General features: G+C 43.6%; 1 protein-coding gene across 1 annotated transcript in view; it reads right to left on the bottom strand.

Moving 5' to 3' along the window:
• The window catches only part of LOC311360121 (semaphorin-3G-like), a gene marked incomplete at its 5' end in the record, with an annotated part of 55,400 nt that overhangs the window by 26,125 nt on the left and 16,775 nt on the right, over positions 1 to 12,500 (bottom strand). Inside the window, 1 exon segment of the mRNA XM_084480221.1 lies at positions 5,316 to 5,378. Within this exon segment, the coding sequence (XP_084336347.1) occupies positions 5,316 to 5,378 (63 nt within the window).

The raw sequence follows: 12,500 nt of genomic DNA, 5'->3' as shown, positions 1-12,500 counted from the left end.
TCTGTTTTGGACCAAAGAGAGTTTTCACTTCTAGACACTGAGTTGCAGCTCATTGTACGAAAGGATTCAGGAATTCCCAATAGTATGAGTGGCTTTATGATCCTGCTGGGATTCAGTGCACCCTTTGACCTCATATTTTAGACAAACAATTGTTGTATTCACAGGATCTAATCAACACATGATTGGGGCACTCATGCATGGACCAATCCAAATGTATTTTACTTGCAAATCTATGTAAGCTCATTATTTCCTGATTCTTTCTAAGTCAAGGTTTTTACAATTGTCAAGGGGTACACTTCTGTTCACTGTGATTAACCATCCGTTCCTTTTAATTACCCTATTATCCCTGGTCCGGGGGACATGCTTTAAAAGACATTGATACACTAACTTCAATACGTTAAAAGGGCATCAATGCAGAGACTTAACACACATGTGCCAGGCAGCAAAAACACTTACTTACTACACGGTCAATACTTTACATTAGTATAACCATTTTAGATATTGTTACATTCACACTATTATTGATTACAAGATGTATAGATGGGTTCAATAGAATGAAGTGACAATTGACAATACAATATGAATAGAATCAACATCTTGATCAAGAATAAAAAAATAAAAAAATAAAAAAATGAACTCTGATACATGATAGCCGTTCAGATCGATGTCAGCTCGACTGAATCTGTTGTGTTGCAGACCCTGCAGAGCGGGACAATAGAGATCTGTGTTGTCTGCTGGACCATTTAAAGGATCAAGAATTAAGTGAGAAGGTTTACACCAAAGTAGGGAAACACATTCCTGCCTCACACCCAGGGATTGTTCCGCAACGTTGTGTGGTCTTTCTGAGGTTAAACTGCAAGATGGGAGGCACAAACCACCAGAAACAAGCCAGGGCCTCAAAGCTCATTTCTTCTCTCCGTGAGTGTCCGTCCTTTAATTAGTGTTTCAGGGAGGAACCGCATGTATCCAAGAACCATAGACCCAGTCCCCCACCGGGAACCCAGGGGCGTTGTAATTACTAGCAGCAGTTTGCCTGGGTCAGCACTGTGGGTCTGAGGACCAGGGGGGTGTAGAGGGCTGCTTGTCATCTCTGTCAACCGTTGGACTTAATCAATTAGGACATGTGGAGTCCTCATTTGAAACATGTTTTCATGAAGGTGTTAGGGAGGGATGGCTTGAAGTCATGGAGCTCTGGGATCATTTTTTTTGCTACGGCTCTGAGAGGCGTCGGGAAATGTGTCTTCAATCGAGTGGAGAAAAATGATACGCTCTGTCACCGCGTCCAAACGCTTGGATTAGCACCCTCACTGAAACTGAGTGATTTGTCTCATCTTGGCACATCACATCGCTGTTCATTTAGCTATTATAACCGGCACCTCATAACTTGGGAATGTTAAGCCAGAAATTCCTACAATTGTACGATAAGAATCACATATGCTGTGTCGTAGTGTCCAAAAAGACTCATTAAGTCCTGCAATTTTCACACAACAACTAGTCTGCTATAACATCTGCAGGGCCCTCAAAGACACATGAAGCCATCTGTTCACTGATGACTAAATTGAATTAGTTGTAGCGGTGGAGTCCACCAGAGCGTGGACCACGCTGGACCTAGCCTGACCATACCAAGGAGTGGAGGGTCAGGAATGTGGCGAGAAGCTTCCCACGTAAGACAGTGCTCAGTGGAGAGCCATCAAACAGCGACACACTCACAGAGATCCAGGCCTAACACACACACACACACACACACACACACACACACACACACACACACACACACACACACACACACACACACACACACACACACACAGACACACACACACACACATGTGGATACGCACACATGTGGATACGCTATGGAGAGCGTTTCGGAGCTGGATGGCCAAAGCGTGTAAGCCCCAGTTCAAGCGTTTGGTCTCAGCAGCTGCGTAATGGTCTCAGAGGTCGTCTTAAAGGCCTGCTGGTTACTGGATACCAGGGAGCCCCAGAGGAAACATGCACTGACCACGGGCCAGGGACAGAGATGGGTTTAAGGCCCGAGTGGAAAGTTTACAAAACTAGCCACACTATTATAATAAGCCACCCTCAACACTGAAGAAAAATGATTGGTTGTATTATCTCATGGTCATGCATGAGATGATTGCATTTTTGGGGGAATTTTTTGCATTTGGCTATTATATGTTGATTAACCATCATGCATTTGGATGGGTGAAGTGAGAGAGAGATCAGAAATAGGGAGGGGGAGAGAGAGAGAGAGAGAGAGATGGTGCTCAATAAAGAGAGGGGACCATCTTCTTCTCATTAAAGATTGCTTCACAAACAATGCAGACCACAATCCTAGTGACAGAGATGCTTTTGGCAGGTAGAATCTGTATTCTAAAGCAGCCAAGATCAATTTTTAACAGTTTTAGTTAGTGTTTTAAACAAAGTGAACGTCTTGCCTCTGGTTTGAGTGGGGTGGGGTCAGGAAGACCTGTGGTCCAGATAGTAATGATGGAGCCAGGCCCAGCCAGGAAAGATTAGCCTGTCAACATTGTCTGTCTCTCTCTCTCTCTCTCTCTCTCTCTCTCTCTCTCTCTCTCTCTCTCTCTCTCTCTCTCTCTCTCTCTCTCTCTCTCTCTCTCTCTCTCTTTCACTCTCTTTCATCCTCTCTCTCTCTCTCTCTCTCTCTCTCTCTCTCTCTCTCTCTCTCTCTCTCTCTCTCTCTCTCTCTCTCTCTCTCTCTCTCTCTCTCTCTCTCTCATTAAGTGTGTTTGTACATGTGTTCCTGTCTCTGTCTTGGCAGCACAGAGATCAGCACAGCCAGAGGACAGGGAGCAGAAGAGGCTTTTGACCAATACGTGTGTGCTTCTACACTTAGGGGTCGTGGAGGAATGCACTGCGATAGCTCCGTCACACACAAACATGTGCACACATGCACACAGTCATAAGCACACACAGACACACACACACACACACACACACACAAAGACACACACACACAAAAACACACACATACACGTAACCAGCCCCAAGGGCAACAGGGGAAGGAAATGCTCATAAAAATGACTGAAGATACAAGCATCTTACCCGCCACTACAAACACTATGAATAGATACAAACACACACATACACACACAACTCATATGTGCGCACGCACACACACACACACACACACACACACACATACAGACACACATACAATGACACAAATGTGCACAAACTAACGAATACCATATGGGCATTAAGACATTTCTTGTCATAAACACAACTTTTGGAAGAAGCTTTTTTTTAATCTGTTTTCTCTTTGTGTGCGTACAGTACATACTGCGGGATTCAGTGTGTTTGTTTACAAGTTCAAAATGTTAAATATCGCCATGTCAGCAAATTTATGTGTGTGTGTTTGTGTGTGTGTATGTGTGTGTGTGGGGTGTGTGTGTGTACATGCAATGCATGTGTTTAAGTATTTGTGTTGTCATAACTTGAGTACATGCGCGTGCGTGTGTGTGTGTTTGGCCATGTGTTTATGTGCGTATAAAGCAGTAATTGCAGTTGTTTTATGAAGTCTAGGAACCACAAAGCCACTGAGTGGCCTACTCCATCTTGGAGGGAGTTGCATGGTGTCTCGACACATCAAAGAGTCCTCGTCACAACACAGCCCCCAGCTTTTTCTTTCGTTCCTTTGTTATTTTTTCTTCATTCTTTCTTTATTGCTTATCGTTTTTTTCTCCTCATTTGCCTTATGTACTTTGCTTTTTTCAGTTCCATTTTCCAAACAAGCCCTTCAATTTTCTTTATTTATTTTGCTCCATTGACTATTTTCTTGTATTTTCCCGAGCCCAAATGAACATTCACTTCGTTAATGACTTTTCATAAGAGCTCCTTCTTTCTTGTTCTCCTCTTGCTCTCTGCTTCTCTGGCCGTTCAGGTGTTGCTGATCAAGGCCCAAGGAGTTAAGGTTTGAAGGCTATTCAGAAAGTTGTATTGTTTCGCTGCTTCCATGAAAGAACCACTTCAGCGAAGACCAATTCAAATTTTGATTAATTAAATGAAAAATTGCTCATAGAATAACTTTCAGTTATTGCATCAAAATGACTGCATCGGTTTCTGCATCGGTTTCGAGTTGAGACTGGGAGTTACATAAGACATCCATCTTCTTTCCTTTGAGTATTTCATTGCTCCTTCATCATCGTCCTCTGCCCTCATTTCATCTTTATCCTCCAACTTTCTGCCCTTGATGTATTCACTCAGCCTGTTCGCTGAATATAATAAGTTAAAGACAAAACTTTTGTTTCTTCTGTTATGAAAACTGAACTTTTTATAAACCTCCCAAAATGGATTAATCTGGAAAAGCCGGCCTCGCAGATGATGTGTGGTCGTGGAAAACACATGTCTCAGAAAAAAAATCACAACTGGGACAAGATCCAGCCCTCTGCAGGTGGCTGGTGGAGAAAAACCAAGAAGTTTAAGTTTTAATATGGATGAACTGCCTTTTCAAAATGCTGATGAAAACTCTCGTCCGGCCAGAAATGTGTTGAAACGAGACAGCGTGCTGGCCTGCTTGTTTTCCCCCTCTCTTCCTGGCGAGCCTCAGGCCTTAATTCCCCCTCCTCCCCCGGTCTTCATTAAGAGGAGGAGAACGGAGCCTCCCGTCTACATCTGGTCCCCTGCGACAGGGTGAGCTTCTCGCCGTTGTTTGTCTTAATGTATACAGGGGGGGGGATGCATAGGAAGCAGATCAGAGGCGACAGCGCCGCAGGGCAGGAAACTTCAGTCATGTGTTAAAAAGCGTGGCTGTGGTCTGATGAGGCTGGGTTCTAACGTTATCCCCAGTCTGCTGCACGTGCTGCAGGCCAGGAGGACGCCGTACCAATCAGGCCGGCTTGTGTTTAGCGTTAGTGTTGTTTTGTCTCTCTGGTCCGGGTGACTCTTTGGGGGAGACAGTTTTTTCCGGTAATTTCATTTGTCTTTTTTTGTTTTGGGGGGGAAATCTGCCTCGTGGCCCTCGAGGATGATTACACAGAGATTCAAAAGAGATTAACCAGAAGAATGTGACCGAACCTCTGGGACATCACAATCAACTGTGAAACACTGTTTTTGGGAAATTGGGTCTTTCTTGATGCGCAGACAATTCTTATGCCAATGCCTTCTAAACTAGGAAAAATCACATTGCCAATTGTTTTGGGGATGGAGTTGACGGGTTCAGTTTTAAAGGTTTGTTTGTTTAACGTTCCTTAAAAGATGAGTTCCTCAGAGCAATCAGTACAACAGAGAGCCAGGTATAGTTTACGTTCAAGGCACGCGATCAGGAAGATTGGTGAAGTAAAGCCACTTACCTGGGGTTCTTTACCCCTCTGGATGCAGTCATCCCTGTTGCCTGGCAATGGAGGCCAGTGGATCTGAGACAGGTGATAGAGAGAGAGAGAGAGAGAGAGAGAGAGAGAGAGAGAGAGAGAGAGAGAGAGAGAGAGAGAGAGAGAGAGAGAGAGAGAGAGAGAGAGAGAGAGGGGGGAGATAATGAATGACTTTGTTACTTTGAGACAGTGTTGATGAGATTCATAAATTGGAATGCAGGAGCTTCCTACTCTGTTTAACCATCTGCCTACTCTGCATGGATCTTGTTTATTTTTAAATTGTCTTGTGCCTAAGCTTCATTAAAAAACACCAGGAGCCAATGAGCTTGACGTAGCTGAGATGGGGACTAAATTACTTCAGAATAGTATAGCTCTTCCATTTGATTTTGTAAGCATATGCTGTCAAGGTTCATTAGGGTTGTCGTCTATTTGATGCTGATATTGGCTTTGGCTATGAATACAGTTTATTTGGTATACATTTGTCTGAATCAAATGCTCCAAAAGATTACTGAAAAAGTCCATCAACTGGCTGGATTCAACCAACTCTAGTCACAAGAATTATTTTTAAATTCTTACTTTATACATGTGTTATGGTTTTTCATTCACCCTCCCATCTACTTCATTATCTTTAAAGTGTTTGTATCTTGTATTGGAAGCCGTCACAAGCAATATTCTCTTTCAGGTATAGCTGTACATAATAACACCGTTCAACACCCTAGGCTACTGCCTCACTAGCGAGCAAGACAATTGTTAGCCTAGGGTGTTGGACGGTATAGCTGAAATGAAAGAAAGTATCTATCTTTCTCAAAGCAATCCAAAGTACAAATAAATGAGTATAAAAAAAAATGAGTACAAAGAGTACAAAAAAATGACCAAAATAAATCATTTTCTTTGTTGTTGTGTGTAAATAAAAATATAAATGCTCACAAAAAATAAATAAGAAAAATCAATGAATTCAATTGGAAACACATTTTGGAGTCATCAGGCAAGTGGATCATTTTACGAATACTATGTCTGATACATTATTGAAAAAACTCAAGAAAGTCTAATACTGAATGCTGCGTCATTGTGATCCCAATACAAAGTTAATCTTGCCTTTTGAGATGAGCCCAGGGTTTAGATATTACTTCCTGTCCTGTCCTGTGATTTCCCGAACATGAACTCCTGAAAGCTATTGGCTGCAATTCCAGATTTCCCAGAGAAAATCGGAATAGTCTACCAAACGTTTCCAAAGAAAAAGAAAAATTGTAGTTTACTCAGACAGAGACATAAAGTCATGGATTCCACAAATCCAACAGAAAACATCTGGATCTCACAAACCTCTTATCGTGGTCAACACAGTTCTCACAGAACACGTCCAACAATAGTTGACTAGGAACAAATACCCTCGTTATTTGTTTTAATGGGAAAACAACAGTCCTATCCTCCTTATTTGCCCCATAACATGCACAAAGATATCGTCTTTTGATGACAGAAGCTGCGTTGGTCTTACTGGCTGTTTGGTTTTTGGTCAATCGTGTAATATGGTACTTCAGTGTGTTGCTGTCTAGGGTTTATCTGAGACAATGCGTCTTTGTCGAGCCGGCCGGAAGAAGGACTTCTATTTGGCGGCTGAACTCAACCCAGAGGGAATGAATGCGACGGAGGCGACTTGCATTTTTTTGTGTGTGTGTGCGTGTGTTTGTGGCTATTCTATTGTCTAGCTTTTGCAATAGTATATTTCTTTATTTTTTATGTGTGTGTGTTTCTGTTTGTGTGTTTCTGTATGTGTGTGTGTGTGTGTGTGTGTGTGTGTGTGTGTGTTTCTGTTATGAAATGGACAAAAAAGGAGATTGGCCAAACGATAGTAAACCAGAGCAAGGAACGTGATCTGCCCTGTGGAAACCTTCGCTCCTATTATCCCAACACACACACACATGCACACAAACACACACACACACATGCACACATAAATGCTGTTCTTTTTCTATACCAAACTAGAATACTGTACATGTTATAAACAGATTGATTCAACCATGCCATAAATCACCCATTACCAAAGACTGGGAGAGACTGATCCTAAAACACACCTGCACCTTTCACATGAAGCCACATGACGCTCTCGTATGGAGATCACAGACATCATCATTCAAACCCTTGACTGGGCCTTGTACATTCACTTTGAAAAGTTAACTTTTCCTTCTCACTGAATATCTGGATAATGTGTTTGTTTTAAGGGAGTGATATACAGGGTACTGTGAGTGCTAAAAAGCTGTGGTTTGAGATTTCAAATACAGGGTCTGTTTCAGTGCATGTTCTTTATTTTTTATGCTGCTTAACATACTCATAAACCTAGTATAATAATTACCATGAGGAGAAGAGCCTGCTTGAGTATGACGTCAAGGCACTGAGGTTATCATGCGTGCCTCATTTTGAAGGAGAGATGCCAAACAAAAGAAGATGACAAGCAGACACTAAAAACATGAAGGCAGTTTTGTTTCAGCTTTTGCCAAAACATTCTCAAAACTTAAATGTTGATCATATTTAAACTGCAAGGCCTATAGTTAATCTCCCAAGGTAGGTGGCCCTGACTTCATCCTGTGTTACCTGAAACACAAAGTTATACCCTGGCCTTTACCTGGAGTGTTAAAAGGAAAAATTGAGCAAAACACAGTGAATCAGCGAACAATCTACCATTTGTTGCACGCTTTGACTTAAGCCAGTTGACTCCACATCAGGGCATACCCCCAAATTACCCCCCAAAAAACGGGCTCTCAATGAATTAAAACCCTAGCACGCTGTTGTGGTCTCATGGTTCACTCGCATAATGCGTCGTTTGAAACGGTCCTTTCTAAAAACCTGGCACCGACTCGCCCTCGGTTAGTAAATCATCAGGAGCAGCGGGGCGAGTTGGACACGGCTCAGTGGAGCTGATACTCCGCGGAAGCCGGCCCACTCTTAAAACCCAGTCCTCAGTCCCTTGGACGCGAGTACGGTTACATGGAGTGTGATGAAAGAGATGCAGTCATCACATATGGCCTTCTCAATGCCACATTGTTCACTGTGGATAACTGTTTCTGATAGCGTTGACGCTACAGTGATTCATATAGGCATGCCACGTGAGGTTTTAAGGGAAGCACCCTCTGTTAATAATAATTACAAGCGGTTTCAATTACAAACAGACCTGCATGCAAACTGCAATACAAAAAGTAAAACATTTCAGACGGTATGGATTGAAAACATCTACAGTGATTATCTCAACCACTAACAACTATTAAATCATCTTGTTTTGGTATGATTACATAAATATAATAATTTGTGCGCTGTATCCCCAGAGCCAAATTGATGACCTTAGACCTGAGCAATATTACGCTTTAGCTCAAAAAGCCCTCTGAAGTCGGGTTCAAAACCCAACCGTAGGAACGACCCAACTGAGCCAACATGGTGGGGTGCGGGCGGGCGTTGAAGGACAGAATCTCTGATTGGCTCCAGCGGTGTCTGTAGGCCAAGGAAAACAACGCTGACTGATCCCAACGCTAAACGTATGGAGCACGCACAGCCCCGATCATAATTTGTTTACATTGCGCTACACTTTTCACCGGGGGACAAAGTCAAATATTTACATCACAATGTGAAGCATTTCCACGCGCTATAGCATTATTTATTGTTCTTTTATTCCACTCGGCTAGCGGCAAATGCTCTTTCGCTACACCAGTCAAGTCCATTCAATAGACAGACACACAGCTGGTGTGATGCTACATAAACCATAATTTGACTCCCCCCCCCACCCCCCCTCTCACCCGCATCCAACATACTCTAAATCGATGCTTTAACACAGAGCCGCATAAGGATCCGTTTAGAAGACGACGTGTTGTGTAACTGGCTGTGAGGCACCAAGGCTTTTACACCCGATTAAATTCCCTCCACCGAGGTGGGCTGTGGCAGCAGCTGGCACAGGGGGCGCTGTGGTTTGGACCGTCCATTGGCACGTCCATGCCATACAGGGGTTTTGGAAATGCGTTTGGACCTCTCCTGTTCTATTAAGTGTCCTTCAGTACGCAATGGAGCAAGTCACACCGGAGCCCACGACCAATCGCACGGCGGCACCAGAGGTTTGTCTGCGTCGATTTTGTGGCGCCGGCGTTCCCACTGGCGGGTCGACCGACTGCTTCAGCCCGCTGCCTTCACTGGCACCGTGGGATAATACAGATAATAATAATCCTAATTCGAATAATAGCAACCGTGGCAGAAGTCGTTCGTCTCGGATATTCTTTTATTCTTTTTAAAGTTTGTGGTGGGGAATACGAGAACGTGATGTGTTCGCGTTTCGAGAGAGGTGGTGTGGGGGAGGACTCAGAGACGTTGGTTCTCGTTCTTCTGAGAAGTGGAAAACATGGGTCTGTGAGGGTCTCTGAGGGTCTCCGAGGGTCTCTTTGGTTCCCCCGCGTAATGTATAGATCTGGCCCTGGGTTGGGGAGACGGGCAAACCACACAAGTCTTTGACACTACTTCATGCCTCTCCGTTTCATGTTTACTGTTCAGGCAGAAAGAGGATCTGCTTTGTTTTTTTAAAGCAGACTATATGTGGGGCGAAGGCGAATGTAGGGAATCCTATACGTCCGTGGGTATTGTTTTAACATTGAAGTTTTGTGTGTGCGTATGTAGTGTGTACTGATTACTGGCACGCCATTGGGTCTGTGGGTGAGTGTTCAATAAATCAGGTAGAGACAGGAGTCCTATAAACTACAGATGGCTGCACGTATATATCACCTAATCTTGATGGAATAATATGAATTAAATTACAGACAGCTCTGTAGATCCACATGTTTGTAGTGTAAGTATGAATGTGTGTGTGTTTGTGTGTGTGTGTGTGTATGTGTATGTGTGTGTGTGTGTGTGTGTGTGTGTGTGGGTGTGTGTGCTTGTACGTGTATGTGTTTGACCGTGTATTGTGTGAGTGTCTGGGTGTCTGCCTGTATAGAAAGAGAGATAGAGACAGTGATAAGGTGGGTCTGTGTGTGTGTGTGTGTGTGTGTGTGCGTGCATACGTGCGTGCGTGCGTGCGTGCGTGCGTGTGTGTGTGTGTGTGTGCATGTGTATGTATGTTGGGGAGGTCAGGACCTTAGCGAGTATTGTGTGCAATGAACATACGAGAGTAGCAGACTTCAGAGGGGGGTTGAGGCAGACATGGAGGGAAATTAAACAATGGATAAACATCTTGGCTCTGGTTTACTTCAGTCTCCTTCCACAGACGTTTAGCATAACCTTGAACCCATACATGCAAAGCAAAACACAAATGTAAACACACACACAAACAATCTCTAATGCATGCCTCTACCCAGTCACATTACCACATGTATACCTGCATGCATGCACAACTACATACAAACACGTGTGCTCATGCCAACAAACAAAAGAGACTCATACACTCAAGTACACAAACACATAAACACCCATTATTTACCACTCTTTGAATATTTTAGGAGTACTTATAAGGATAAAAAAGATAATAATAAGATAATAAAAAAACATTAAAATAATTCTACTTTTTAAATATTATTATAATTTGAATATTATTATGATTAGAAAGAAAACAAAGAATTTGAGAGAGTATTCAGTGGAAACTGAAATACAATAAGGGTTCCAGGATAGCTGTGTGCAGGGAGCATGGCTAATGCTTTTCTCCTCGACATGCAAAGCCGACGTGAGTGACGTGAAGCTCTGTTTTAATTTAGCGACCGCTCCCTGCTCCGCAGCACATACTTCTGCAGTCCAGACCATTCCTAACCTCAGAAAATAAATCTCAAAAAGATAAAAAAAAAACTTCCTAGCTCAAACAAAAGCTCACATCTGCGTAAACCACTCTGAAATGCATAGGATTAAGGAGGAATTCCAGGGTACAATTAGATTCACATGCGATAGCTTTCATATATTTCTGTGCTTTATGTTGCTTGTTATCTATAATCTTCCAATGAGCTCTCCTTGTCTGGTTAGGACTTTGCAGACTTGTGGCACAAAGCCATGTGTGAGCTGTACTGCTTTATAATTGACCTCCGAGTATGCTGCTAGTGGAACGTAACGCGATACATCACCTGTACACCGTGTACACTGGAGCCCCCTGTTCTGACCTGCTACATGGATGGGCTTCGGTTCCTACATATGACTGCCAGGACCTGAACTGACTGAACCTGAATTTTTAAATTAGGTTTGTTTTTTATTAAAAAGACAAGGATATCCTTACTGCCGGTGATTAGCATGTAAACTTAGACTAATGCATGCAAATTTGTGTCCCCAAATGTAACTTGCTGCTACCCTTTTATTGCTTTGTTTTTCTTGCTCTCTCTGCGTCTCTCTTCTCTCTCTCCTTCCCCTCTTTCTCCCTTTTCTCCCCAGTCGCTGCCCCTCTCTCTCTCTCTCTCTCTCTTACTCCCTCTCTCCCCCCACCATCAATCAACCGCAGGATGTTTAATGACTGTGGACCCGTGTCAGCGGTATTATCCATAAAGGATTGGACTTCTTGGCACCGGCCATAATTCATCTCTCATGTCTCTCCTCATTCAGTGTTACCCCTGACCCTCTGAAGTGTAATGGATGAATTATATATAATTCATACTTCTGCATAGATAGCAGGTACCTCATGGGTCTCTAGGTCACCAGCGTAGCCCATGACTTCGCCGCGGTATGCTACAGGTAAAAATCATCAAAAATGTCTCCAAAATCATCAAAATCATAACGACACATCGCAGTGAAGAACAGCTTCAATTACGGGATCCTCACGTAATAAAGGTTGCCAGATGTCACGGAATGAGCGACTTTGGGTGTCTCTTTGGCGAACGAAATAGAAGCACCCACTCAAGCACCCATCTCCTATGGAGGGTGAACCACCCTTAACTCCTACAGATGGGAAGGTGGAGGGGGTTGTGCTTGGGCGTCCGTCACGCCGATAGACGTGGAGATTAGAGGCTGACGGGCACATGTGGAAATGAGAACCAACGGCCAGGTTGATTTACAAGGGGTGGTGTGGGGGATTGTGGGAGTTGCGGTTCCTGCAGGTGTTCCAGTGCTAGGGAGGGCGTGCCACTGCCCCTACCCTGACAACGAAGGATACATGTGGGGCTCGTGCTTCACGCTGGATTGCCGGCGGGCTGGGCAACACCGAGGGAACTCAATAAAGAACAGGTCTGGCAC

Source organism: Micromesistius poutassou (genome assembly GCF_964030765.1).
Source record: "Micromesistius poutassou genome assembly, chromosome: 15".
Lineage (NCBI taxonomy): Eukaryota > Metazoa > Chordata > Actinopteri > Gadiformes > Gadidae > Micromesistius > Micromesistius poutassou.
This window is presented reverse-complemented; position numbering and strand designations above follow the sequence as displayed.